We start from the raw sequence: 27,902 nt of genomic DNA, 5'->3' as shown, positions 1-27,902 counted from the left end.
TCTGATGTACGTTCCCCTCAGCTCCGATGATTTCCATAATGTCTTATGGATCTTTCCACGAAAGTAAAATCCATTTTTCCCCTTTAGCTCCAATCTTTCATGTGTTGAGTGTTGGCCACCTTAGTATAGGCCACCGTACTGGCTGTGAGCTTGGCTGTAGGGCCTATTCAAACGACCAGACAACCGCTAATTGTGTAACGTTATCAGAATCACAAAATCATGGAGTCACACAGATAGGTAAAATAGAAAAGATAGTGAACTGGCAATCTCTAATTCCGATTTAATACACTCGATAATTACTTGGAAAAATAACTTCAGCAAATTTTATTTGTTTATCATATTCAACCACACTGAAGTTAGCCAGTCATTCTTAAAACTTAAACTAAGTCAATCAATATGTTAATTGTTATATTTCTATCTATAAATATATTTATTGGTAATGTAAAGAACAAAGCAGATCCAAAGTGTATGTAATTTATTTTTTTTTCTTTAATAATCTATTGGCATTTGCAAAATAATCATATACCATCTGCACAAACAGGGAAGTCATATGCAATTCTACAATATAATAAACAATACACAGAAATCTTGTGTGATAAACAAAATATATTCTACCTGCAAAATGCAAGGCTGAGTATTTACAAAGAACTTTAGAAATGGAATCATACAAACATCTTTAAAGACAGTCAACAATACAAAGTCTAACGAAAGGGTTAGAGTCATTCACATAGTACAGGTTTCTTTTCAAAGTAAATCCTGAGAGGGCTGTGATGTAGCTAAGTGCATCGAGTGTCTCCTCTCTACTCCCAGAAAGTGAGAGGATGTCTGGCTATGGACTGAAAAAGAGAAGACTGGGAGTCCTACCCCTCCTTTCTGACCTGCTGTGACTGGGTGAACGCAAGTGACTGACATTAGAAATACCCCATAATGTTTATCAGACGTTTCTGGGACGGACAACATGAGTCTGTGCAGTCTAAAGACCTGAAGAAGGAGCTGTATTCTTGTGATGTCCAGCTGCACTGGGTAACATATAATATTATAAACATAAATATATTATGTAACAAAATGGTTGTTTTGTATTTTCTTATTTATGTCAGATTATTTTCTCCCAATGAATCCTTCCGATGAGGTGATTTATTAGTACTTCACCATACCCTTATTATGGAAGAGAAATGAATGATCTTCAGCATATGAAAATGACAGCTGAAACAATACTCCTTCAGTCTGGTGAAATAGTTGCTTGTAATACTTTGGTCAGTCAATTTGAATACCAGTTAAGACTTTAAAGCCAACGGCATGGTAACCATGGCTTTGTTTAGCAGAGACAAATACCATTACAGGAGTTGTAATACATTAACCTCCCACTGAGTTTTCTTATTATTTTATCTCAAGTTTCTTTTTTTTAAAAAAGGCAAGTAGAAGAATGTGCAAGTCAGAGTCGCTCTTATGCAATTTACAGACATATGTACAAAAATTCTCTCACTTTTCAATATCCACCACGTAGATCTAACTCTCAGTGAAAAATAAATCAAGCCATGGTCCTGACTATAATTTTGGTCATTAAAAAATGTAAGTCAACCATTAGCCCTTGTCATTGGACCCAAACCTAAAGCATCTGCCCTCGGTGTTCAGAGAAAGGGGGATGGATAGAAAGTCTGAAGGCAAAGGCCTCCATGCGAGGTGTGTGTGTGTGTGTGTGTGTGTGTGTGGGTGTGGGTGTGTGTGTGTGTGTCTCACACTCACACAGAAAGCACACATTCACAGCAGTGTGAGTGAGCAGCCAGGCTTGGGGCACATCCATAAACACATGCCTGAGAGACAGCCCAGGCCTAGAGAGAAAAGGCGTCCTTCTTTTCCTCATGAAGTCCCCCTCGGACAGAGAGGCAGTTAGACAGAGAGAGAGAGAGAGAGACAGAGAGAGAGAGAGAGAGAGAGAGAGAGAGGAAAGAGACGAGCCACGTCCTTCACAGAGGACACAAAAAATGGCTGTCCACAGCTGTCCGTGTGAGTGAGGGAGGTCCCGTTTTGGGAGCGGAGGCGCACTAATGGCCTGGCGCATCCCTCACCCAGTGGTCAGCACGGTGTCGGGGGGTTCCAGTGTCTCCGCAATGTCCTCCAGCACATCCAGAACCTCACAGAAGGATGGACGGCGGAACGCATCCATCTGAGGGAGAGGAGGAGAGGGGAGAGGAGGGTAAGGGGGTGGGTGAAAGGATAGGGGAGGAAAAGAGGAGAAATGGGAGGAGAGGGATATTTATTCATTCAGTCATAAGATGAGGTTGGTGGCTTTCACTGCTGTTCACAATAAATCATGCTAAGACAGGTACTGTATTTTAGTGTAGGAAAAAATAATTGTTGCGTTGACAGGAAACATCATTAGCCAGTAGAGATGTACAGATCATCTTTAATTTACGCCTCTGCAAATACTGTGTGTCAGTCTAATGCAAGTCCTATTCATTTTGTTTTGACTAGTAATGACCAGACTATGTGGTTATTTTAATGAACAGTTTTAAAGATAAGTGAGGCTGAGGGAAATTTGCTGGTGTTCATTTGTGGAATTGACTGTGAACTATCATTTGTAAGATCCACATTTGTTATATACTTAATAAACTCTAAAAATGTTCAAAGAGAGTACATCTTTCTATGATGCATCTTTCATTGCTGCCTCTCTCCCCTTCACTCACACAGATTAAACAGTGCTCTTTTTTAAAAAATAAATCATATTACTCACATTACCCCATTATCAACATGAAGCCCACAGAACCTGCTGGAGATGCACTCACACACACTCACCTGACAGCAGCTGGCAGAGAGCTCCAGAACCCGCTGGGGACAGCCCGGCACCAACTCACTGAAAGCCTCCACGTCCAGACCATAGTCCTGAGGGAGACACACAACAGCAACAACACACCAATCAGACTGTGTCAGACACTGGACAGAATTCTAGAGCCATCATGTGTCCTCTAAGTATGGTTGAAATTGTTTAAATTTCCCTTTAAATTTATTCACATTACAGCGGAAGGAGGCAACTAATCAGCTATTAACACCTAAAAAAGGCCAGTCATTATTTCCATCATTATATTTCCCCATTCTCCATTCTCAGTAAATTTGCTAATCTCACAGTGCTGCCCAAGAACAGTGGCGAAACCAATAAGCGGCACAGGCATTTCAGCGGCAAATGGCGGGCGCCTGTTTTGCAGTCATTTCAGTATGGCCCAATGCCCCCCCCCCCCTTCACACTCCACTCCACTCCACCCCACCCTCCTTTCATTAGAGATTAAGCCCACATCCCTTTTCCCTGCAGGGGGAACCTGCTGTCCATCACTGATAATGACGCCTAAATGGCCACATTAACACACGCCGCATGCCACTCGCTCTCGTCTCACTGCCCCTCCTTCTCCCCGGTGAGGGGAAGGATCAGGCGTTCTGAAGAATGAGGGGAAGAGACAGGCCTGATCCGCACACGCTCCACCAAAGCTCCTTCAGTGTGCAATGAGTCATATGATTCAGGGGTGCAGGAGTGCTAAATTGTGTTAGTTTTATGCTGCGTTTTGGGCTTCATGTGGAAGGGAATAAGACAGGCGTGATTAGAGTGATAGAAAAATGCATTGAAAAGAGCTGCTTTAAAAAAATTCTACCTTGTTAGTTTACAGCGCGTGTACTGAATGTGTGTGTGTGTGTGTGTGTGTGTGTGTGTGTGTTTGGCTTACCCGTGTTCTTGGTAGCATCTCTGGATCTGCAGGGATTCGGGCGAGAATCTCACACAACATGATCCCAAATGAGAAGACATCCACCTGTTCACAATTGAATAGAGAAAAATGAGAGATGAAAGAATTAGTAGAGCCCCAGTGTCTAGCATGGCTACAGTACACTGTTACTGTTCACTCAACCATTACAGCTTTGCAGGAAAAATAACAAAATCGTCTGTTTTGGCTGTTCACAGTACAATTCACTCATGAGTCATGACTACATCCATAACCATCAAACACTGCTGTGCACTGCTGTTGTAAGCACCACAGACTTTCCGTTTCCATTAAGTACAAACTGGAATATATTAACCAGACGTGCTGCATATTCTCTTTGAGATGGAGAAAATGGGGCTCCAATAGAGGCCCTGATCTAAAGCCTCTGAGCTCAAGTAAAGCTCATACAGACATTTGAGTTCAAACAACCAATCAAATCACACGCCTCCCTTCCATGCCCCTAGTGTTGATTGGCTGGGATTGTTTACAGCTTGGTCGAAACCACCGCAGAATTTGACAAAAAGGGTATGGGATTAGAATGACAGACTATGCCTGTAAGTGCTTGCCATACTAACTAATGCACTAAACTGCGACAAAAGCAGTGAGGATAAATTAAAAAGCTAGCATTACAAATACAGCTTTGTTTTTAAATATGAGTTAGTATTCATTGAAGCCAAGAACCTAAGGCCATTTTGTATTTTGACATAAATCAGTCACAGATGCACTTGCTGTATTAAAGGTGATAAAAGATGCATGAGGTTGGTTTTTTCCTCAGTACCTTGCGGTCGTACGGTTCTCCTCGGAGCATCTCGGGGGCCATCCAGAAGGCCGAGCCCACCAGGGACATCTTACGCTCGGGGTCGTTGGCGGGCAGCTCCCCTACTTCTCTGGCCAAACCGAAGTCTGTCACCACCGCCTCCCTTCCCCGTTGTGTCACCCGGATCAAGCAGTTCTGCATGTGAGGAATATAACAATTCAGTGATACTGGATCTGGATATACAGAAATATGTAACACGTACAGCATATACATATGTACAGTAGCACTTATATGGACAGTATACTATAGGCACTAGCTCAGCCTAATAAGTTATTGTGAGTCAATACCAACATTTTACACAGCAGTCTCACAGAATGCATTCTGGATCAATTTCCAGCTGCTCTCAACCTTGTGGAACATAAATGTGCAATACCATCATCTCACCACATGAGGGCAGTGGAATATTACATGCAACATGGGGGCTGTTCAAACACAGGTAGCATGGGTTTACAGCAGAAATGGTAAACATAAGTATAAGTAACTTTAAACACAAAGTAAACAATTGTGCAAAAGCAACCACATTATTCATATCACATTACTATATCAAACTCCATTCCCCTGCCACGTTCAAAGTGTTGACAACCCTGTGACTAAAAAAAAAAATGGATTGTGTTTGCCACTGTTATCAAACATCACTATCATTCTGTCACCAAGTCCACGGAGATGGAGCATGCAGGGGGGAGCCATTCTGTCAGCGCTTGGTCAGTGCACAGCCAGGGCAGAAACCCAAGCCTCCCTAGCAACAAACACCTCTGGGTGGGCATCACATGCACAAGCCAGGTGTCCAAGAATAAGGAAACCATAGACTGCTGGCAGAAGGCTAATGTGTTTTTGTCTCACTCTCGTTTGCCAATGTGCCACTTTAGCACATTACATATACTGTCCCAACTGTTTTACTTGGCATTTACCGTAATAGAACCTTTCATCTGAGCGCCTACAGCTTAGTTGTTAGGTAAGGTTTACATTGACTGCACACTGTAGCTTTACTGCACACTGTAGTTGATCCCCGAGCTGTTTACTCAGATTACGGGGTTTTAACGGACCATATATTAAATGTCCTCATCAGAAAGCAAGACATCTCTTAGATCCACACTGGCCCAGATAAGCTATGACTCACAGCCTATGTGGTACATAACCTTCCCAGCAGAGTAAGGCGGGGGCATGGAGGAGTTGAGTGATGGCTCTTCACCAGCAATTGCTTATACCACATTAGCAACACAAACTGCTGCAGAGAGAAAGCTGAGCAGACCGAGAAGGAAATGAAGAAAGTGAGCCGAGCAGAGAGAGAAAGAAAGACAGAGTGTGTGAAAGAGTGAGAGAGAGACAGGGAAAAGTGAGTGGGTGAGTAAATGAGGGAGTGAGAGAAAGAGAGAGGAGAGAGAGGAAAAGAGTGAGTGAGTGAATGAGGGAGTGAGAGAGAGAGAGAGAGGAAGAGTGAGCGAGTGAGAGAGAGAGGGGGGGAGTGAGTAAGTGAATGAGGGAGTGTGTGAGAGAGAGGTGAAAAGAGTGAGTGAGTGAGTGAATGAGGGAGTGAAAGAGAGAGGGGAAAAGAGGGAGCGAGTGAGAGAGGGGGGGAGTGAGTGAGTGAGTGAGTGAATGAGGGAGTGTGAAAGAAAGAGGGGAAAATAGTGAGTGAGTGAGTGAGTGAATGAGGGAGTGAGAGAGAGAGAGGGTGAGTGATTAAGTGAGTAAGAGCATGTGAGAGTAAGAAAGAGATATAAAGTGAATGAATGAATGAGAGAGAGAGGAGAGAGAAAAACAGTAAGTGAGTGAATGAGTGCGTGAGTGTGAGAGAGAAATCAGAGGGAATACTGTAGGTGCTCTTTAATTACATGTGGGAATGTGAGGGGCCTGTGGCCCAGTGGTCGGCACAGCCTGGGAGGCTCCAAACCACCACATCCCCACCCAGCACACTGTGGGTGGACGCGCTTAAGAGGGTTTTTCCACTCTCACCACGACGGCGGAATCTTCAGGAGGGTAAACGACAACGAGTGGGAAAGTCTGTGAGAGGATGAGCATATGTTTCTCTCTTTCTCTCTCTTTCTCCCTCTTTCTCTCTCTCTTTCTCCTAAAATTCAAATTCAAATTCAGAAGGAGCTTTATTAGCATGAACATAACGTTGTACAGTATTGCCAAAGTATTTGGGTCAAATACATCAAATGGGGAGGGGAACAGAATAATGATAATTGTACACAAATATGAATTATAAACTATGGCAATGGAAAAGGGTGTGTGTGTGTGTCTGCATGTTTGTGTGGGCTTGTGTGTGTGTGTGTGTGTGTGTGTGTGTGTGTGTCTGTGTCTGTGTGTATGTATGAGTGTATGTTCATATTTAGGTAGTGTAAGTTTTACATCAGCAGGTCCTTTCATTATGGCAGGAATATACGTATTGAGCTGCAAGGAGGAGGCAGTTCTCTTTCTCTCCAGTGAGGAATGAAAGCCTCTTCTCATCGCTCACTTGCAGGAATTCAGGGAGGACATTTGTCATCTAATGTTAACATATTTTGTGCACTGTGTCAGGAAGTGTATCTCTGTCTCTACTGTGTTTAGGTCACAGTGGTGGCACAGTCTAGTGTCTTTCGGCAGCCATGTTTGTCTGTGCCTTCCCACTTCTATTGCCAGGCTATGTTCACTGAGTCTGTACTTTGTCAGTGTGGTTCTCAGGTTTTTGTCTTGAATGTGTGTCAGGTAGGGTGCAGATTCCAAAAATAATTCCGTGGAAATGCATGGATTCCAGTTGCTGCTACTGGAAGAAACTGTAATCCATGCATTTCCACTGAATTATTTTTGGAATCTGATCCCTTATCATACCTGTTCATTCTTACTCGTTGCTCGACTTATCGTGACTAAATTCAAGATGGCTGCAAACGCTAAACTTCGTGAAGATACTGTCTGTATAAATCGTCTCGTAAGTAAACTACCAGTGCTTTTTCAAAGTTCTCAATGTCTCGTTTTAAATGTCAGGGCCCTCGGAAGTCTACCAATGAAGTGTGGAGATACATTGAGCCTCGTAAATGGTGTAAAACAGTGATTTATTTGCATGGCTATGCCGATGCCGAGGCACCACCATTGACCGCCTTGTTGGTAGCATCGGCTAACTAGCGCCAGATTTCGGAGTGCAGGGGACAAGCCGAGATGGGCTATGAGACATACGTTCACACTCGGTATCATGTTTCAAAACACTTTAGGTCAAAATCACACCGGAATTCTCCTTTAAGTCTGTTTGTAAGTTGGAGAGGAAAAGTGGACGCAGACAAAGACATCAGTAGTTATGATGGGAATTCTTTACGTGGGCCTGTGTGTACAGTATGCTTGTGTATACTTGTGTGTGTGTGTGTTTGGATGGATGCATGTGTGTGTGGGTGGGTGGATGAGAGAAACTAAGTGGGTCTATAAGTAAGTGCTTCCCTGTGGTCTGTGTGGACATTTGCAAAACTGGGTGTGTGTGAGAGAGTGTGTGTGCAAGTGTAGGTGTGTTGGTTGAGCTTTCGTGTGTCGTCAGAGTGTGTTGTGTAAATTCATTTGGGCAGAAACTGTATCCGCCAGGTGGTCTGGATGCGGCACACGCACAGACACAACCATACACACACACACTCACACACACACACACACACACACACTGGTGATGGCTTGCCCTGTCATTGTGTGTAGGTAGGTAACCTAATCGTTTTTGTGTTGTGACAAGTGACTAACTGCTGAGTGCTCCCCATGACATGGTATGCCCAGGTGGCACACACACACACACACACACACACACACACACACACACACACACACACACACACATACACACACACACACACACACACACACACACACACACACAGCAGAGTGCCCTCTGCTTTACCTCCATGGAGTAAAAGGCTTTGTGAGGCTGTGCCTGATGAGTACAATAGAAACAAAAATACATGGATCCTTTTGTTTTGATATTACAGACAGTATGACTCAAAAATGTCAAGATGTGCGTAAGTCAATGAGTGAGGGAAGCACCAGTAAGAGGGGTGTGTGTGTGTGTGTGTGTGTGTGTGTGTGTGTGTGTGTGCTAATGTGTGCATGCTCTATGTAACAGTGATGAGAGATCTGCAAGGTCAACAAGGTGTGTGTTTGTGGGGGGGGGGGGGGTTCGGTGGTGAGAAAGAGTGAAAGCCAGTAAGCGATCTACTTTACGAGAAGCTTTACACCCGGTGTGTGTATCTTGTGTGTATGTCTTTGTGTGTGTGTGTGTGTGTGTGTGTGTGTGTGTGTATGTGTATGTGTATGTGTGGCTGTGTGTGCATGTGTGTGTGTGTGTGTGTGTGTGTGTGTGTGTGTATGTGTGGGTGTGTGTGCATGTGTGTGTGTATGTGTGTATGTATGTGCATGTATGTGTGTGCGTGTCTAGTCCATGGCTTGAATGCCTCATTATGGGAGACCAGAAGCATTAACTGTAGCCAGTGGGACATTAGCATGACAGAGCGCCATTTCACCAGCACCCATAAACCCCAGAGCCCCTTGGCTGCCCAGAACTGGCCCATGGAAACTGCCCCTCCGTAAACACACGCTGTCTAGACACAGCAGCACTGAGCCTGCTGAACCCCAAACAATGAGATGGTGACAGTGAGATAGCGCATCTGTAGGAGCCCAGATGAAGGGGATATCAGTAGACAAGGAGCAGGGAATACAGTCCTTTCTCTCCTAGTGTTGACAATATCACTTTGTATTTAGTTTATGTGCTTGCAGGGCATGACAGTGACGCAGGAAGGACTCCTGAATTAACGAGGGACTGGAAAAAACACAAGGCATGGTATTCTCATTAACTTTTGACTCGTGGTTGACAAATGTGTGTGGGACAGAGCGAGAGAAAGAGGTGTGTGCGTAAATGTGTGTGCGTGTCTGCGTGTATTAATGTGCATGTGTGTGAGACAGAGATCTTTGTTTATAATTGTGTGTGTGTGTGTGTGTGTGTGTGTGTGTGTTAATGTATCTGTGTGTGAGACCGAGAAATGTGTGTGTGTGTGTGTGTGTGTCTCCTAAGTAGCCCAGATAAAGGCCAATGTGACAGGAGTGTGTGAAAGACAGACACTCGGAGGTGCAACAACAGCCGCGGCGACCTCGCACAGCGCCTGGAAGCCTGTCAGCAGCCACTGGAATCTACGGAATGCCTGCGCCGGCCGCACCAACGCTTCTTGGCAGCGCGCTCGCTTTGGCTAACCTCTGGAGCGGACTCAGAGGCAGGCTGACTTACTGAGGGCCAATTACACGTCCACGCGGCTGAGCTAATAATGCACTCCTTTCACTCTACAGAGTTTTCGCTCTAATCTGAACTTAATTGGATTATAACCTGAATTTGTTCCATTCACTTCAAGCAAAATACACTAGTGAAACGTGACATTTTGGCTGTCAGATCTAAGTCTAAAACATATAACAAGATTTTGCAGCATGTTCTCTATTCTCTTTGAGGTGAGGACGATATGCAGCTGCATTTGGTGGCATGATGTAGCAACCATAATAGCTGCTGCTGAGGTGAAGCTACACCTGAAGAGCTCATGTCTTTCATTACGGGGATTCCCAGATAAGAGGCGTGCAAACTCAGATCAAATAGTCAAGGTCAAAATGAAGTCACTGAGAACAGGGGCTTAACTACTAACACAACATAACTCTTTTTAAAGGCTTTTGATTACAAAATGGTGAAAAAACTATTTGTTTTCGTCCCACACTAAACCATGTAGAAACGTGAATACCAACATAAAAGAAGCTGACTCATAATGAAATCGTGAGATGGTATGAGCTCAACGTAAATGGTGACAAAGTCAAAGTTATGTTTATGGTTATGATTATGGTTATTATACTTAATAGATGCTTTTGTCCAAAGTGGCTCACGGAATATAATAGTTCCGTGATATTATGACATTTCCATGTGTGAAGAAAACACTGTTCCATTCAGCTGTTGAATTCAATCCAGCTCCGAGAACTCCGCCTGCTCACCTTGGAGTTGAGGTCTCGGTGGTAGATGTTTTTGTAGTGGAGGTAGGTCATCCCTCTGGAGATGTCGCAGGCCAGGTCCACCTTCTCTCTCCAGCACAAGGGGATGTCATCCTGGGCAAGCAGCTCCTCCAAACAGCCCCCACTCACATACTGATTGGATGGAGGATGAAACAACAAACACAGTTGTTTTCAAAAGTCGCATAACAGTCTGCTTGCTCTAACACCTTGATATCCTCAATACTTTTAAACACACATATGCACACACAAATGTTGAATGAAATATAACATATTTGAATGCATTTGGTATTAATAATGAATGCCATTGTAGCTTACAGTATGTGGGCTTTACAAAGTTGTTTGGGCTTTCAAACAAATAACTGCACTAACTAATTCTACTACAGACAGATGTGCACAACCAGCTGCTGCTGAACAGACAGAGAGCAGAGCAGACCGCTGAACAGACAGAGCAGAGCGATTCTCACCTCTAGAATCGGATAGAGTTTGTCCTCCTTCACACAGATCCCCAGATACCTGCAAGGGGCACATGATCTCGGTTAATAAATGAGTTCAGTTAACCGGCGCTTCTAAAGTGCAATAAAATTTGACAGGCTAAATGTCATCAAGCCCGTTTCCACTTCCTGCTGAGAAGGGGGGAAATGAATCTCATACTGACGAGCTACATTCATAATCTCAGCGGTCAGTCTGATAACCCACTCAAATGTAAAGAAATCTGACTAATTACACACAGTCAGGATGTGTGTGTGTGTGTGTGTGTGTGTGTGTGTGTGTGTGTGTGTGTGTGTGTGTGTGTGTGTGTGTGTGTGTGTGTGTGTGTGTGTGTGTGTGTGTGTGTGTAAGACTGAGAGTGAGTCTTCACCACAGACACATCCTGACTGTGTAAGCACGCATGCACACACAGAGACTTTTTCCTTCTTTGTCTTCATTAGATATCCCATAGCAGTCTTATAAAACCAGAGACATTTGTCGTGATATATGCACAACATAAAGAGAAGCGCTCATGATAGCAGACTTCTGAAATGTTACATTACATAACAAGCCCATCTGTGAATGCAGAAGGAATTTCAATGTTCCCGTCATGGCTGTGATTAACTGCAAGTCTGTGATATTTTATTGAGTAGTTCCTAATCATGAGCTTTTTGGATCCGAACTGAATGAATTCCGAGCTTTGTTCAAATTTATGTTTTTAAATCCAGTGTTACCACAGCAGACTTTAAAGTTATAAGTGTGTGTGTGTGTGTGTGTGTGTGTGTGTGTGCGTTCGTGTGTGTGTGTGTGTGTGTCTGTGTCTGTGTGAGAGAGAGAGACAGAGAGAGAAAAAGAGTGAGGAGAAAGAGGGCATGCTTACGTGTGTGTGTGTGTGTGTGTGTGTGTGTGTGTGAGTGACTGTGTGTGTGTGTGTGTGTGCTTTTTTAATCATTTATTATCTGTCTGGCCCTCTGGCCTCTTTCTCCACAGAGACGTGGCATGTGTGTGTGTGTGTGTGTGTGTGTGAGAGTGTGTGTGTGTGTGTGTGTGTGTGTGTGTGTGTGTGTGTGTGTGTGTGTGTGTGTGTGTGTGTGTGTGTGTGTGAGAGTGTGTGTGTGTGTGTGTGTGTGTGTGTGTGTGAGAGTGTGTGTGTGTGTGTGTGTGTGTGTGTGTGTGTGTGAGTGATCAGCTCCTCAGGAGAACACCTCTCAGTATGCCATCAGAAAAGGCCCTGAGATGCTCTGAGCTTTTCAGCAGACATCGACTACTAATTAAGAAGGAAATCTGAGTCTCCAAGCCCCAGTTCTGCATTAGTTGGTGTGCAATGGGAGGCTCCATCAGCTCAGAGCACTCAGATAGCCCTTTGTTCAGGAAACCCCTCTAAAACCCCTCTCTGTTAGCGATCATGGAACAGAAAGAGCAAAAAAAAACCTGATTCATACCTTTGACAAAAAGTCACTACTCTGACACGTTGCAGAGTTTTACCCGTTGAGTCACAGGTAGGCTACGCTATCGAGGGGGGTCATTGTGGAATTCCGCCCTCACGCAGCACACGTTTTCCATGCAACAGAACCACCTTGGCCTGGCCTAGCACAAACCTGCTCCTGGGACAAATCACAGACGCCCGCGAGGGATCGAGTTTGGGGACAGCTTGTAAATAGAGCAGTTTGGATGACCCAAAACTGGAGCGGAAACATTGCTCTGCCCTCGCAGCCTCCGCTGAGAGGAAAGAGACCCAATGGCTGTTAAGACACCATGCTGCTGTAAAAGATAGGGAAGGCAGTGAGCTCATGGAGCTCTGAGTCATCTATAATGCCGAGGGTCATGGAGCTGCATATAGATTAGGGTTACGTAAACACAGACTTAAGGATGCTGTGAAAAACCTTCTGACTACATTGAACCTCAGGCTAGTTTGCGCTGCTGAAATTGACACAGGAATATCATGAGCATTAGTCTAGGCTGATGGGGGAGAGGTGTAGGCGTTTTGTGGGTGGCCCACCTGATGACGTTGGGGTGAGAGAGCTTCTGCAGCAGGCTGATCTCACGGACTATGCTGTCCTGGTCCACGTCGTTCTTGTAGATCTTTACCACCGTGACCTTCCGTGTGGTACTGTGCATCACCTGGGCAAGAGACAACCACAGATTTCAGATTATGAGTCCATGAAATGAGGTGAATGGCCTGTTGGCAAGTGAGACAGAGGACAGCGCTAATATAAAACTATGGCTTTATTTTCAGCAGTGTCAGGGTTAATGTTAAAGCTGGGCTCTATATAAAGTGCCTTGAGCATTGTTATGTTTTGGTGCTACATAAACAAAACTGTACTGAATTGAAATGAATTGAATTGAAATGTCCTTTAGAATGTCCTTGTTCACCTGTCATGGATACAGTGCTTCTGTCACATGAATGGAATCCAAACGGAACAAAGCCAAGAGGAAAAATCGGATACATAGAAACAACAGCGATTTTCAATGTCTGGAATGAGGCGACAGCACATTTAATGATGTTCTGCCTCTTGAACAAGCCAAACATGCTCTGCTGTACACCATGTTCTTTCTTTTCTTGTTTTCTCTCTCTCTCTCTCTCTCTTTCTCTGGCATGCACTTGCTTGGCCCAGTCTGTGTGAACCGTCACAGCCAAGTGCTCCGCCATACATCAGATTCTGTTTCGGTGTGCAACAGCGCTTGTCACTCTTGACAATGCTAATCCGGGACAGAATCTGTAGCGGCATTCCAGAGCACACACACATGAGGCAACAATAGCAGGAAGACGACTCAGAGCCCTGGCTCAACTATGACCCGCGGCGGCCCCAGCCCAGCCGTCTGACCAGTTCTGGTGAGAAGTCACGGTAATGAGGAAAGGAGTGTGTGATGGTTTATCTGATAATCTCTGCTATGCTGTACAAGTAAATGCCACAGATGCAGCGGCCATGCGAAACGGCAAACAGATATAACAAAAAGACGTCTCGAGATTGAAACTCTCAGGTTTCAGTTACAGATTGATTCCTACAGCGCTCCAAGCCATTAGGTGAAGGGTGGAAATCATTCCCCTGGATCACGGACAATAAGGAGAGCGAAGAGATAATCACTGTTTTGATTAACACTACGGAAACAAATGAGATAATGTCTTTGCAAGCCACACAAGAATATCTCATCGCTTATCTCACTGTGGTGGTTTACATGGATGGCAGTTATCTCACCCTACACACCGTTGTTTGCCCTTTGGGCGGAGACTGATCTGATGTTTTGGTTGCTCCTGTTGGGGGTAATTTGTGTGCATGAGAGGGCATGTTAGTCGTATAATTATCCTGGCTTTGGCACGTCTGCTGTGGGTATTACCAGAGGTGTGACACTCATTCAAAGATATCCTGACGACTCTTGTCTTTGCCAACTTTCTCTCTCTCTCTCTCTCTCTCTCTCTCTCTCTCTCTCTCTCTCTCTATATATATATATATATATATATAGAGAGAGAGATATATATATATCTGTCTCTCTCTCTCTCTCTCTATATATATATATATATATATATATATAGAGAGAGAGAGATATATATATCTTTTCACGCTACAGTTGAAAGATCACAGCACGCCGGTTTTTTTTTTGTTGTTGTTATGTTTTGTTTTTCTCTGTAATTGTTTTTGTGTCCTCGACTGAACTGCCCGGATACATGACAACATTGACTGTTACTTATGCATGCCTGAACATGTGGAACAGGAGGGTTCTTTTTGATTTGGCTATTTAGGCCATTTATGCCCCCTCTGTCTGCCATTGTCAAGTCATTTGAATAGATTTCTCCATGGCACTGAGCTATTATGCAACCCAAACCAAAACAATGGATCGTTTGGTTCCTATGGAACTGAATACAACAGAAGATTTTGTTAATAGGCCTTCCTCATTAACACTACATATCCCAGTGTCCCATTGTCAGGTGTCCTGACCAAAGCAGTAGGTCATAGCGTGCGTACCTTGTAAACCTTAGAGAAGAAGCCAGAGCCGATGAGCTCAGCGCTGAAGTCCTCCCAGAAATCGAGCTTGCGGACAGTGGTGCGGAGGCGGTGCCAGCGGTCCACCTGGCAGTAGCTGTCCGTGGACTCGCTCAGGAGTGCGGGGCTCTGTGTCTCCGGGGTCACCACGTCCACTTCGCACATCCTGGAGATCTCGTCTGCCAAAAAAAAAGAGGCAGGAGGGTTACAATAGGTCACTAGCACACACACACACACACACACACACACACACACACACACACACACACACACACACACACACACACACACACACACACACACACACACACACAGGCCTGCTCTTTCTCATAAAAACATGGATACACTCTTAGGACTTGATCTACTGTACCTGCTTTCTCTTTGACACCCTCGTCTCTTCTCACAGACTCAACAAACAGCAACATGCACGTCTTCTGCCACAAACCAATGCTCAGTTAATCCACCGTTAAGATTCCTCTAAAGTACTGGTCTCAAAAGTGTCTCACTGACGGCATATACCTTCCCCTTGGCTTGGATTCTTCAACTGACGCGCAAACTATCCTGCAACCAAATCCCGAAACTCGACTCAATGTCCCACCGTTTGAATTCTACAGTCTGTCAGTGACAGATGATTGCAGGTTTTACTTATTGCATAACCCGATCTGACACATGTGTGTGCTCTCACAGCAGCTTCCAGAGCTGCACTGCAGGTTTAGAGGAGCTTGTGCACACTGAGGGCCTTCCAGAAATCTTCAGTTCCTCAATTCCTGCTCCGCTTGTCTCATGCGCCGCTGATTCACGGGGGGGAAATTGAGCGTCAATGCTGTGGCCATTGTTTCCGCTCTTTTCTAAAAGCGTCAGCAACAGGCAGAGTAATTGGTGGAAACTGTTGCACGGGCGGCCCCTTGTGCGCAGAAGGCCCCCATTCGATGGAAAAGGAGACGAACGCTCAAGAGATGGAGGGAGATCGCATGACGGGGACAACAACAATGCGGGTGTTTACAAAAATACATCAGATAAAGAGAGGGAAGGAATATACAAATGTCTTTCTGCAGCTCCTCTCCAGAGAGGTTTGAAATACAGGTGCTGCGTTTTAAAAATGCTAAATTATAGCAACAAAACAAATGTAACGTGCGCACATCCAAAAGTAGGCGCCGGATAAAAAAGTTAAAGTCTGATGAAGAGCTTAAGGCTCGAAATTTTTTTTTTGGTGTATCTTTAATAAACAAAAAGAAGGGGAGCTTGTGTGCCTAAATTCTAGCAAAACAAACAGTTAATAATTTAAACCTAGTCCATTATTTGGCAAATAACATTGTGAGTGCAAAAATAAATTCAGGGTGAAAACAAACTTCAAGCAGAAAATAGGCATGCCAGCTCAAAAACATTTGCTCAGACATGGAAGAGACATTGTTTTGACTCAAAACTCAACTGTCATTCCACATTCACAATCTTCCTTTAGTTTGTCACTTAAAAGAGACGTATTTTTGTTATGTTTACATGCCTGAGACAACAATAAAAACAAAATGACAAAACAGAGCTGTCTGTCAGAGGCAAGTAAATCTGCTTCAGTCTTCCCTCTCTCTCAGCTCAATAACAACTCTGCTGACAGAAAAATTACTCATGTTTATTTCCTTTTTTGGGTTTTCTACGAGTGTATCAGGAGAGGTAGGGCAACTTCTGTTAATTGTTTATTTTCCGTTTTAAAACCTCAGAAAATATGTTACATAGATGTTATGCAAAGCTGGAAAAATGTGCTGTCATGGGTTTGTTAACCAAACCGCTTCACCGAGGACACCTGGGAATGTTATTCATGCACTGCGCAGTCTTTCTCTCCTGGGAATCAAGGCCGAGATGTCCAGATATATTAAGGAAAACAATTTCACAGCTGGCTTAGTGCAGGAACCACACTGGCATTCATCAGCATGGACAGACACCCTGGGTTCTGCCCAGAAAACACACCTGCCCTGGGTTAGTCTGCGGGCCGCTGCCCACGATCACCTGACCGAGAGAGAGAGTGAACCCGAATGAACTCCGGCCCGACTGTCCCTGGGTCTGGAGACCACCTCTCTGACACACACTTCCAGCCCAGAGAGAGGTCATCACTGCCCCAGACAGAGGGCACTCTCTGACTGGAAGTGTCGTCCCTAAATGACTTCACACCCCAATGCAGAAAATGGCACCCCAGTGCAGGCCTTGGATCAGTTTTGGAGCATTATTTTTCAAGGCTAAAAATACAGGGAGGTGGCAGGTGGTAATCCCAGAACTGTGGTTATGAGAACCTTGCTAAGTGACCTTTACACTCTGCTCCTGCGTTCTATATAAACACCTTCCTTCCCCTCTGGGTTCCCACCCTCTCATACATTTTTTTATATGCATTTACATTGCTTGAAGGTGCGTAATTAGTTCACGGCTATTTGCAAATATATTAGTCATAGCAACAGTGATAATAACGATATCATCATTAAGTGATGACATCATCGTCACTCTTCATGTTTTGGTAAGTGATTGGCATAATAATCAAAATAGGCCTGTGGTAAACCTAATATGAGCTTGATATTGATCATATCAAATCAAACATGGACCAACACTGCAATACACTGGACTCTACATTACTACTGTATCATATCTTCATGTGCAAACAGAAGCAACACTGAAATGTGACATTAGTATCCCATTGTTTCCGTCCCCTGTAGCGTGAGGGCTTTTGTATACAGTTTCAACACACTCAGCCAGGCTCAGATCAAACAGCAGGGTCACATTGCATGTGTGCATGTAGCACACTCGTTTGGTCAGTTTGTCCTCTCTTGCTTTCTAGCATGCCGTCCCCACCACCGTCCACCCCTCTCTGCCCAGCTATGCCTGGAGCTCTGACAGCATGACCTGGGTGCTATAAGAAGGTTGCTCTAGTTAGCTCATCTATCAGGTTTCCTGTATATAAGTGGTGGTACCCCCCCCCCCCCCATCTCCAAACCACAAACACACACCCACATGTCAACCACAGCTCCTGAGGTTTGAGATGAAGTCACCAGTAAACATGAGCTCACTACTCAGACTCTGGCCTACTCTGCTATCGCGGTCACTGGTCTGCAAAACAGCATCATGAAAATAACAATTTCACAGTTATGCGACAAATAACATGCTGTGGTCCACATAGTTTGTAAGGACTAAATCATTTGTATGTGCATAACTTGGCAAACAAATGGGGCCCAAATGGCTGTGTTCTCATGACATACTGTAACATCGCTTTACAACAATCTCCTGCCTCTTTTTCTCAAATGCTGAATGTTAATGTGATTAGCCATTGTTCAACAATTTTAGGCCACAATTTGGCCTAATTACTAAATTAATGAAGAAAGAAGCACTTCCAGAAAGTGAGGACAAGGTGAAAGCATGCAACCCCCCTATATTTGTGTGTGAGCGTGTTTTTGCGTGTGAGCGTGCATGTGTGTGTACCTCGTATATTTGTCAACACGCATGGCTTTCCGTGCCTGCAGGCTGTTACATCACAGCAGAATTTTGCGAACACACACACAAAGGCTGACCTTCCAACCTTTTCAGCACCGGCCAGCTCGACGAGGCCGGCCCGCCTCCCCCTCCTCTCCGGGCCAACGGCTACACTTTGGGTTCATTACCTCAGCCTCAGGCCTGGCTCTCTTTGGTGACGGCCCGGTTTAATTCTCCCAGATCCCATCAATGAGCCCATTTCCCTAAATCCGACCTCCAGAGTCAACTCTGTCAGAAAAGCACATTAACAGTTACAAAACCACCCAAAACAGCTGCCTCAGCTACAGAGAGATGAGCGATGACATCATCCCGTCGTCTTCACCACCAATACGGTTACAAAACCATCAAACATCTGCCTGAATCATAGGAGAGATAAGCCGTGACATCATCATCATCATCTTCTTTTTCATTGTTACTCACCAGGATAAGAGGGATTGCTAAAGGGAGCTGGTTTGTTGGACTTTGCCACTTTTAAGCATACAGACTAGAATTCTGCTCAGAACAGCTTATCCCAAAAGGAAAAAAAAAATGCAAGAATGACGCATTCAGCAAAACAAGGGGAAATGGATGTAGAATTAGTCTATATGTGCAGTTAAGACTACAACTGAGTGTTAGATAACATACTTAAATACCAATCTAGGGTCCAGAGTCATTACAGTTCAGGGTAAAATGAGGGATTGAAAGAGCAAAGGACAGAGAGAGACACTGAGTGAGAGAGAGAGAGTGTGTTTGTGAGAGAGAGAGAGTGTGTGTGTAAGTGAATGAGAGAAAGTGGTATTGAGAGAGAGAGAGAGAGAGAGAGGAGAGAAGTGTTTTTGTTCCCTGTGGTTCACCTCCCTCCCTTCCCTTAGCTGCCCACCCAATACTCCAGCAAACACTCTGTAGAATATTCTAGCGTGGGTCTGAGGTTCAACTTGGCAGCCCATCAGATGCCCATTTCAACAGCACTGCACTCTCATCACCGCATGCAGCGCGGACCGACATGAACTCATCCATCACTGCAACGGAGATGGAGTGATAGCAGATGGCACAGATAAAATCCCTCTCCCTTCTGAGAATCAGCCAACTGGTTCTTAACCGACCGACCGTGACCAATTGGAACACTTTTTTGCAGGCCCGATCTAGTCAACTGACTATGACACATTTAAACACTTTCTATGCCAAATCTACCTATTCAAAAATCAGCAACCAGTTAGGGACTGGTAAACAAGTTGCTCGTCACTGTAAAGATTGTAAGATGATATTGGTCAAGGAACACTGCAACCAAACACTTTTGGTGTTGGAATGACGCAGGACTATCCGCCTCAACAATTCTGGGCAGCAAACGTAAAGATGCTGATACAAAAGATGCAGATTCTCACACACACACACACACACACACACACACACACACACACACACACACACACACACACACACACACACACACAGCAAGTCCTCCTTTCATCTCAAATGTACTGTGACGTTATAGTTTTCAACACAGCCACCTGACACCAGTGCGGCTTCATTGTGCCTGGTGTCAAATTCGACCAATTCACATGTGTGGCCTGGTAAAAACAATAGCTATGCTTCCAAAAACACACGTTTTTTTTCTCCTTTTCATGCATTGAAGTTTACCGATATTCCACTCAAAACGATATAACAAAATAGCGTTTTCACCTAAAACATAATTGTCCTTGCCTTCCTTGTAGACCTAAGTTACCTCCTCAGAGGCACTCTTACATCAGTTCCACTGCAGCTGTGTGGGATGTATGGTGCTCAATTACAGCACAACCTGCCTTCTGTGCTCAGGACTACGTGCCTGTGTGGGTCCCGGTGCCTCCAAAGCCATGCTTGTGCAGGGCTGAAGGTGGGCGTTGTGGAGCATACATTAACTTCCAGCACGCAGAGAGAAAGAAAGAAAGAGAGAGAGAGGGAGGGAGAGAGAGAGGGAGATAGAGAAAGAGAGAGAGGGAGAGAGAGAGAGAAGAGATAGAGAGAGAATCATACAATGGTGGATGAAGCAGCGCTAAGCTTCTGTAGGTCAGAGAGGGCAATCTGCCATCTGCAGACAATCCAACAACCCTTCTCCTCCACCTCGTTTCATAACACTTGCTCAAGCTCTTAGAAAGGAAATGAAGAAAAAAAAGAAAGAATCACAATCACCATCTGACACAATGACTGCTTTATTCAGTGGCAAATAACATTTTACAATTCAGTGCAATTTCGGGTCAAAACTGAATGAAATAAATAATTGGTGCTAATATGAAGCAGACCCATATGAGGCTGTGTTTTGATGGAACGGGGGCTTGTTCGCACTCCTGCTGTGAATCACACAAGGCAGAGAGAACAAAACAAAATCTAATCTTCACTCTCTGGGTCCAGCAGTGAATTATTTAGTGTAAAGTGAGCACTCTCGTGCTCGTGCTCTTTTTCTCTCTCTCTCTCTCTCTCTGTCTCTGTCTCTCTCTCTCTCTCTCTCTCTCTCTCTCACTCCCTCTCTTTTGTCTCTCTCCCTCTCATGCAGATCTCTGCTCTCTCAGTTTACCTTTATTGAGTTACCAAACGTGATGATAGCTGCGTGGGGTCACGTCCGATCCAGTGATCTCCCACGTGTAGTGTGCATGTCTCTGCTGGGCAGTGGCAGCGTGCATATGAGGGACAGGGGAAGGGAAGAGAGTGAATAGAAAAAGAAAGACAGAACCATTTGCCAAGTTGATATCACTAATTATAGAGTCAATTAACTTCCTCCACAACCCCTAGGCTAAAACAAAGGCTGACATACATCTTAAGAGGATAAATAGCCTCAAATCAGAACCATCAGTTTCCATCAGTTAAACACACTCTCTTTTTATAACTCATGCTAAAGAGTTTAAAATTTAAACTTGTTTAAAACTGCTATGGTGCCCAGCCACATGCAATGCATAGGCCTCCTCCATAATCGGGCATTTATTTGAAATCCATTTGCCTGGAAGACCTTGCCCCAGTGGACTTCTTTGGGGCTCGTGAATGACTGGAATAAGTCGTCTTAAGCCAGGGATCAGGACCACTGCATAATTTACACATCCTGCACGCCACACAGCCGCTCCACTGGCCGGAGTCTTTTCTCCACCCTCACACCCAAGCCTGAGCTAGCACTGTAAACAAACTCAGGACAACACTGGCCAACAACAGCCCAGTTATGAGGCTAGAGTACCTTTCCACTCATTAAAAATCCCAGTCTGAGCCAGGGGGTGGTTAGAGGGTCTACAACGTTGTTTGAGCAAAATTCTTTATATATATATATATATATATATATATATATATATATTTATTTCATTCTCAGTTGCAACAGAACAAAAGCCTTTCAGCACCACCCACTTTGAGCTTAGTGAGAATAAGTATCCCGTCTGAGTGGTAGTCTTTCGACTTTCCTCCAATGCTTTCTAATCCTCAAACCTATCCATTATGTGAATTATGACAGAATTAGGACTTGGACACTAGAATTAAGACATTAGGACTCGCACTCAACTGAAACAAGTGCTAACAAATGACTGAATCCTTCAAGAAGATAATTGGACCACCACCACATATTTTGTATTAAAGAAGATTCGGATGAACACTGAAGATAAAGAAGGATTAACTGTGCTTTTTTGACAAAAACACCTGAAAAAAATGCATCGTCACACATCACAGACTCTGAATAGCACACCCCAATACTAAAAAACAATCAGGTACGTGAGTTCAGAAACAAACTCCTCTTGTTCCCACCTGGGCCCACACCACCCTGTGACATTTCACACGCTAAAGGGGCTCAGGGGCCTTGCCGTATCTGACGTCAACTAGCGCTCCATCAAAAGGAGGCGGCCAGCACTCTCAACCTCACGTGCTGTACAGAAACATGGTCAGAGAGCCCAGGAGAGAAGTTCAAAAGTGCAATCAGGGTGGCAATCTGAGATTATGCTACTGACCATCACGTGAGGAGCTGCAGTACACCGGTGATATTATTCAAAGCTTAGCATTTTGCTAGATAGCAATTAGCCTTTGTAAACAATCCACTCATCTGCTAAATAAAGCATGGTGTGAAAAAAGTTGCACTAGCTGACAAGTAGCTTCATGAATGTCAGACTCAAATGTCAAACTTGGGAACATTGCCATAGGTTGTCATTTGTTTTTAAGCCACTTTGTTTCAGCCAGTATGTGCTACAGCATTCTGAAGAAGCAGTTAACACCATCCGTCATTCCATTCCTAGGACATTTTTGACACCTGACAATAAAGGCTATTACATTGTTGACATTTTTTTGTTCCTTCCCCCCTGAAGGATACATTTTCGTCACATGGTGTACCTACTCAGCTCTGTACTCGATGAACCCATGACAAACCTCAAGTTCTAAAAAACACTGCAACTTGTTTCTTTTGTAGTACGGCCTGTAGACTTCGAATTCCCCTGTGACAGTGATGGAAGTGAGGGGCCTTCCATGAGATGAGGCACTCATATGCGGTTTGCGTGTCAACCCTCCACACCACGGACTGCTAACTCTGGGCAATAAGCCCTCCATGAATCAGTCCCCTTGTTCACCCTTTGCTTTGTTTCCGGGTCTGGCACATGGACAGAACATTACACACACACACACACACACACACACACACACACACACACACACACACACACACACACACACACACACACACACACAGTGAGGGTATACAAATCACTCCTACACCTACAAACACATGCAGGGGACCAATAGACCATACTTCCATCCCATCCCAAACACGTGCGCAAAGAGGCAACAGCAGACCAGCTCTTGACCAGCATCCTCTCTCAAAAAAGCCATGACGTCCTTCAGCTAATGAAGACACTGATGGGCAAATCTTCTTTCACTGATGCTGACTCTCTAACACTGGCACTCCCTGTAACACTGGGGTAACACTGGGGTAACACTGGGGTAACACTAGGGTAACACTGGACATTTCCTACTGTCCTGACTGGCAGAGAAAGAGAGAGAGAGAGAGAGAGAGAGAGAGAGAGAGAGAGAGAGAGAGAGAGAGAGAGAGAGAGAGAGAGAGAGATACCGAAAGCCAGAGAGTGTTGGTACTGGCACATAGAAAAGAGGGAGAATTCTCAGACAACTGAAAGTGGCTTATCGTAACTTAGGACAGCAGTGACATGCGCCCGCAGAATTCACAAGTATACAGCTCACTCTTAAGGACGTTCCTACCAGTAAACCACATCGGTGAACAAACACACTCAGGATCTCACTACGGTAAAGTGCCAAGCAACACCAGAGTATATATAGACTCTGCAAACTGTCAGACTTTCAGACTGTCAGATTTCCTTCCAATATGTCGCATGACAAACTTAAAAGAGCCGTGTAGTGTGCCATGATAGGAAAACTGATACCTGCCAATAAATGATATTTTGTAATTTCCTCTTTGACTGTCTAACAGCCCATCTGCCCCTCTATCTAATGTCTGTCAGTCCTGTATTCCCCGGTATAAATAACTGATTTATGAGAAGCCCTGCCGCTTTTTTTCTCCATCTCCACAACCTGTAAGCCTCTACGGCATCTATCTGTCCACTGTGTTCCAGGGCAGAGGCAATGCATGGCAACAACAAAAAAAAACACCCTTGACCCTCCTTGTCTTGTCAAACACAGCTAACATTTGCACAGTTCCCCTGAGTACAAACACAGGCAGGAGCCCATCCTGGGGATGGATGAGGTGTTGAGGTGAGTCAGTAGAAAAGGTGGCACCAAAATGGCTGAGTTACAAATGTTCCACACTCCCTATTGTTATTATTATTTTTAAATGAATTGGAGCTGATCATCAGATACACTGCTATACTTGCATGAGAAAATTGCAACAAAAAGGCTGAGGAGAATTGGCACACTACTTTGGAAATAAAAAAATAACCAGTCGTCCCTCTTTCAGGAGTATTGTTCTTATTTATGTACACATTACAAAACTGGTGTGGGTTTTTCTTTTCTGTCTAAATGTTCTTATTCTGTTAGTCGGCGTGCACCAGCGGACGCGGTGAACTCACTTGAGTTATGTAATTTTTATTCTTCAGACTATACTGAGAAAGCTACTGACATAACATCTAATTTAAGAGTGGACCATTCATACAACCCACATTTCTTTTTTAACTGTGAGCACTCAGAAAGTCACCAGCCCCTTCAGATAGACATCACCACATCACATATCAGTAAACACACTTGTCTATGCAATAGTGCACAGTGCATAATATGACCTGCCCTACATGACAGAAAGACATATAACATATGTTTTTATCTCACTGTCTCCTAACACTTAATGAAGAAAAGCTACATTAAAATGGCAGACAATGTCTGTGAAGCACGGAAAAGTACACAGGTAGGGCTGGAGAGAGGGAAGGAAAGGGAGTTGCCGGTTTGGCAGCAGGCTTTTTTCTTTCTTTTCTTTTTTTGTGGGGAGGGTTGCTGCTACTTACTCCAACGATTCAGCAGGCTGTTCATATGCATCTTCGGAAGATGGCGAGGGGAGCAGAACTCACAAACACATACAGAAGCCAAGCCACAAGCGGGGTCCCGATACAGCGACTGAAAAACCACACACAGACACAGATGCTTAAACACATATACAAACACACACACCAATAACAGTGATTATGATCAAGCGTGGCAACTTAAATCAAAGCACACACACACGCACGCACAGACAAACACACAACAGTTGAAGCTGAACAAGTGGTGGCATGGAAACACACTGCACAACCTGTTGAAACACTTTACAACACAGAGAAACAGCCTGTGAGTCAGGCAGTGTGTACTATTTGAGAGGGTCATGCTTAACCCCACGGTGAGATTTGTCCCACTGCAGAAAATATAACATTAACCACTTTTAATCACACACGGTGATGTAGTAGGCTAGCCTAGGCCTAGAGCTTCCGTTGAATGTAGGGGGGGGGGGGGACATTATCTTTCACCGCGGAATGTTTACATTGCATATGCATAGGCTACGCTACAGTTATTTGCTAAAATCTACTAAAACGGATTCGTGCCCATTCGACTAAAATAGGCTACAGCGGATAAAAGGTAAAATATTTAGGCTATATCCTAGCCAACGACAAACTGATACCTGCCAATAAATTATATTTTGTCATTTCCTCTTTGACTGTCTAACAGCCCATCTGCCCCTCTATCTAATGTCTGTTGTCATCTAGGATTTAAAGACATCTAGGCATCAAAATAAAGCAACAGTCTTCCAAACGAATCCATAGCAAGCTCTCTCTAAATATGTCTATCGTCTACTTACAGTAATGGTGTGAAATGCAACAGTCCCTGGCAGGAAATCCTCCTATCGATGACAACGGCTCCAGTGTTTTTGGTAAAGTTATAAGCGCTACAATATAGCCTAAATTCTTGGTGACTGTAATGTTTCCGTGGCTTAACCGCGGACTCCACTGCTGTTGTAGCGAAAAGCGTTCAATCCTCAGCTTCAGCTGACCAATGAGCGCGCTCCCTGCTGGTCCGCGCCTCTGGATCATACACTGAGCTAGGAGATGTTAGATCAGTTGCCCTGGGAACGCACAAGGTGTATTTGCGCTATCAACAGATGTAGACAACTTAATTTAGAGCCATGTTGTATTATATTTTATCTATCGTGTCTTGGTTTTGTTGATGCTGTCATTGGTGGTGGTGGTCGTCGTGGTATGAAGGTCTAATTAGTGTGTGTTCAGCTGATTTTGAACAGTTGCTTGATATTTTGAAATATATTTCCATGTAAGCTCTATAGGCTCTCTATGTATATAGCTCTCTCCTATAGGCTATGTTGGTTTCTTCATAAGTTAAAAATAAAAAAGAAAGAAAGAAAAAAGGCTGAACCTACCACACAGACTTTAAAAAGAGTCATCACGTTTCTCTAGTTGAAAATGTTCAAATTTTGGAGCATGCAAAGTTTTTCATGCAGAATTTAATTAAAGTTCACAAAACATATTTGTTTGTCTAATATGGTCATTGTAGACATAGGCTACATTTTCAATAAAACTAGATAATGTAATTCAAAATGTAATGTAAATCAAAATGCATCTCACAACTTTAAATACAGCCGATTTACTGCTGAGCTGCACAATTTCTAATTGCTTTTGCAATATTTTGCCTTTTTGTTGAGATGCTTTTATCAGGCGATTTGTCTTCTTTTGATGGTAGGCCATACGGCCATGTGAAGGACAGATAAACACGTGTTGTTCCCATCAGCCATCCAAGATGCCCTTTTCCAGGCTGGGACACTGAACATGGAGAAAGAAAACCTTTCACCGCATCACATTGCTGACTATATTGCCAGAGGACACAGCAAGCTTAGCAGTGCCAATAAGGCTTTGGGTGGCGTTTTGCAAGGTTTCGCATGCCTTTTAGGTAGCTAGATCTTTAGACCAAAACTTACAGTACATAGTGCTGCTTAAATGAAGCATGCTCACAAGCACTGTATTAGGATCTGGACTGAGCTACAACTCTCTCTAGTGGTGAATTCTTGCAGTACATGCTTCCTCACTAGGCGCTATGTTGAATAGTAGGTAACTAAAGCCATCCTTACACCAGAAGACTTTGACAACATTTGGGAAATATTCTTGAAAGAGTGTAGTGGGGGCATTAGTTAAAAGACTCCAACCTTTCAAAAATCTTTATCAAATCTTGTCAAAGTCTTCTTATGTATGGGTAGCATAACTGACAGTTGTTTAACCAGGGGCTAAAATTAGCCTTGTACTAATAGCTGTGATCTTGTGAGCCAGCATTGACTGGTAGGCCTAATATTAAACATAATTAATTGTCCTGACCCATACCCTAACTTCAAGCCAGCCATCGCCAGGAAAGGAAAACATCCAAGCGCTCTGAAATGTTGCTGTTTAAATTCAACATCAAACAATAGACTGGGAATAAAAGGTGAGTTGACCCCTTATGAAAACTAATACTATATGATTTCTTCAATACCTCTATAATATCTTTGACCTTTTGTTCTTATAGTACAGCCTCATACTTAGTATGTCCCAAAATAGTATAAGATTTCTATAATATCTATAGTATTGTATTCCTAAGATTAATAATATTTTGTCCCAAAATACTATAAGATTCCTATAGTTCTTTGTTAGGGACTGTGAAACAGTGAAATACTGTGTGTCTGTCTTTAGTTCACTAGCAGCTGGTCAAACAGCCATCGTCTTGAAAAATACGTCTACTGGTAATTAACTCTGTCTGACCATGTGAGGACTACAGAGGTCAGCTATAGGATACTGTGAATCTCTGAGCTGTGAAAATGTGAACTATGAATCAGGATGATTTGTTTTTTGCCATCTCTATAAACTGACATTAGTAGGCCTACACATCAGTAAGATTTTCCCAGAGTTCAAGTAGGCTATAGGGCAGTTAAATAGTCATGTTAAGTAGTGACCCTACCCTACCCCACAAAGGCAG

The 27,902-nt window shown here is 43.9% G+C and overlaps 1 protein-coding gene across 2 annotated transcripts; it reads right to left on the bottom strand.

Moving 5' to 3' along the window:
• Nucleotides 1-460: 460 nt before the first annotated feature.
• On the bottom strand, nt 461-25,921 carry LOC143123397 (dual specificity testis-specific protein kinase 2). Of its 2 annotated transcripts, XM_076284781.1 has the most exons (10): nt 25,750-25,921; nt 24,926-25,034; nt 14,973-15,169; nt 13,010-13,131; nt 11,007-11,055; nt 10,525-10,674; nt 4,522-4,695; nt 3,711-3,794; nt 2,794-2,880; nt 461-2,164 (listed from the first exon to the last, which is right to left on the bottom strand). In XM_076284781.1, the coding sequence occupies exons 2-10, from the start codon at nt 24,954-24,956 to the stop codon at nt 2,063-2,065; spliced, it is 996 nt and encodes a 331-aa protein (XP_076140896.1). In that variant the 5' UTR covers nt 24,957-25,034; nt 25,750-25,921; the 3' UTR covers nt 461-2,062. The 2 variants fall into 2 exon arrangements, with proteins under 2 accessions (XP_076140896.1, XP_076140895.1); XM_076284780.1 differs by lacking the exons at nt 24,926-25,034; nt 25,750-25,921 and adding an exon at nt 15,361-15,801.
• Between the last annotated feature and the right edge of the window lie 1,981 nt (nt 25,922-27,902).

Source organism: Alosa pseudoharengus, unplaced genomic scaffold (assembly GCF_046254945.1).
Source record: "Alosa pseudoharengus isolate Yale_2024_CS ecotype anadromous, Long Island Sound unplaced genomic scaffold, YU_APseudo_1.1 YU_APseudo_1.1_scf_14, whole genome shotgun sequence".
In the NCBI taxonomy this organism is placed as follows: domain Eukaryota; kingdom Metazoa; phylum Chordata; class Actinopteri; order Clupeiformes; family Clupeidae; genus Alosa; species Alosa pseudoharengus.
This window is presented reverse-complemented; position numbering and strand designations above follow the sequence as displayed.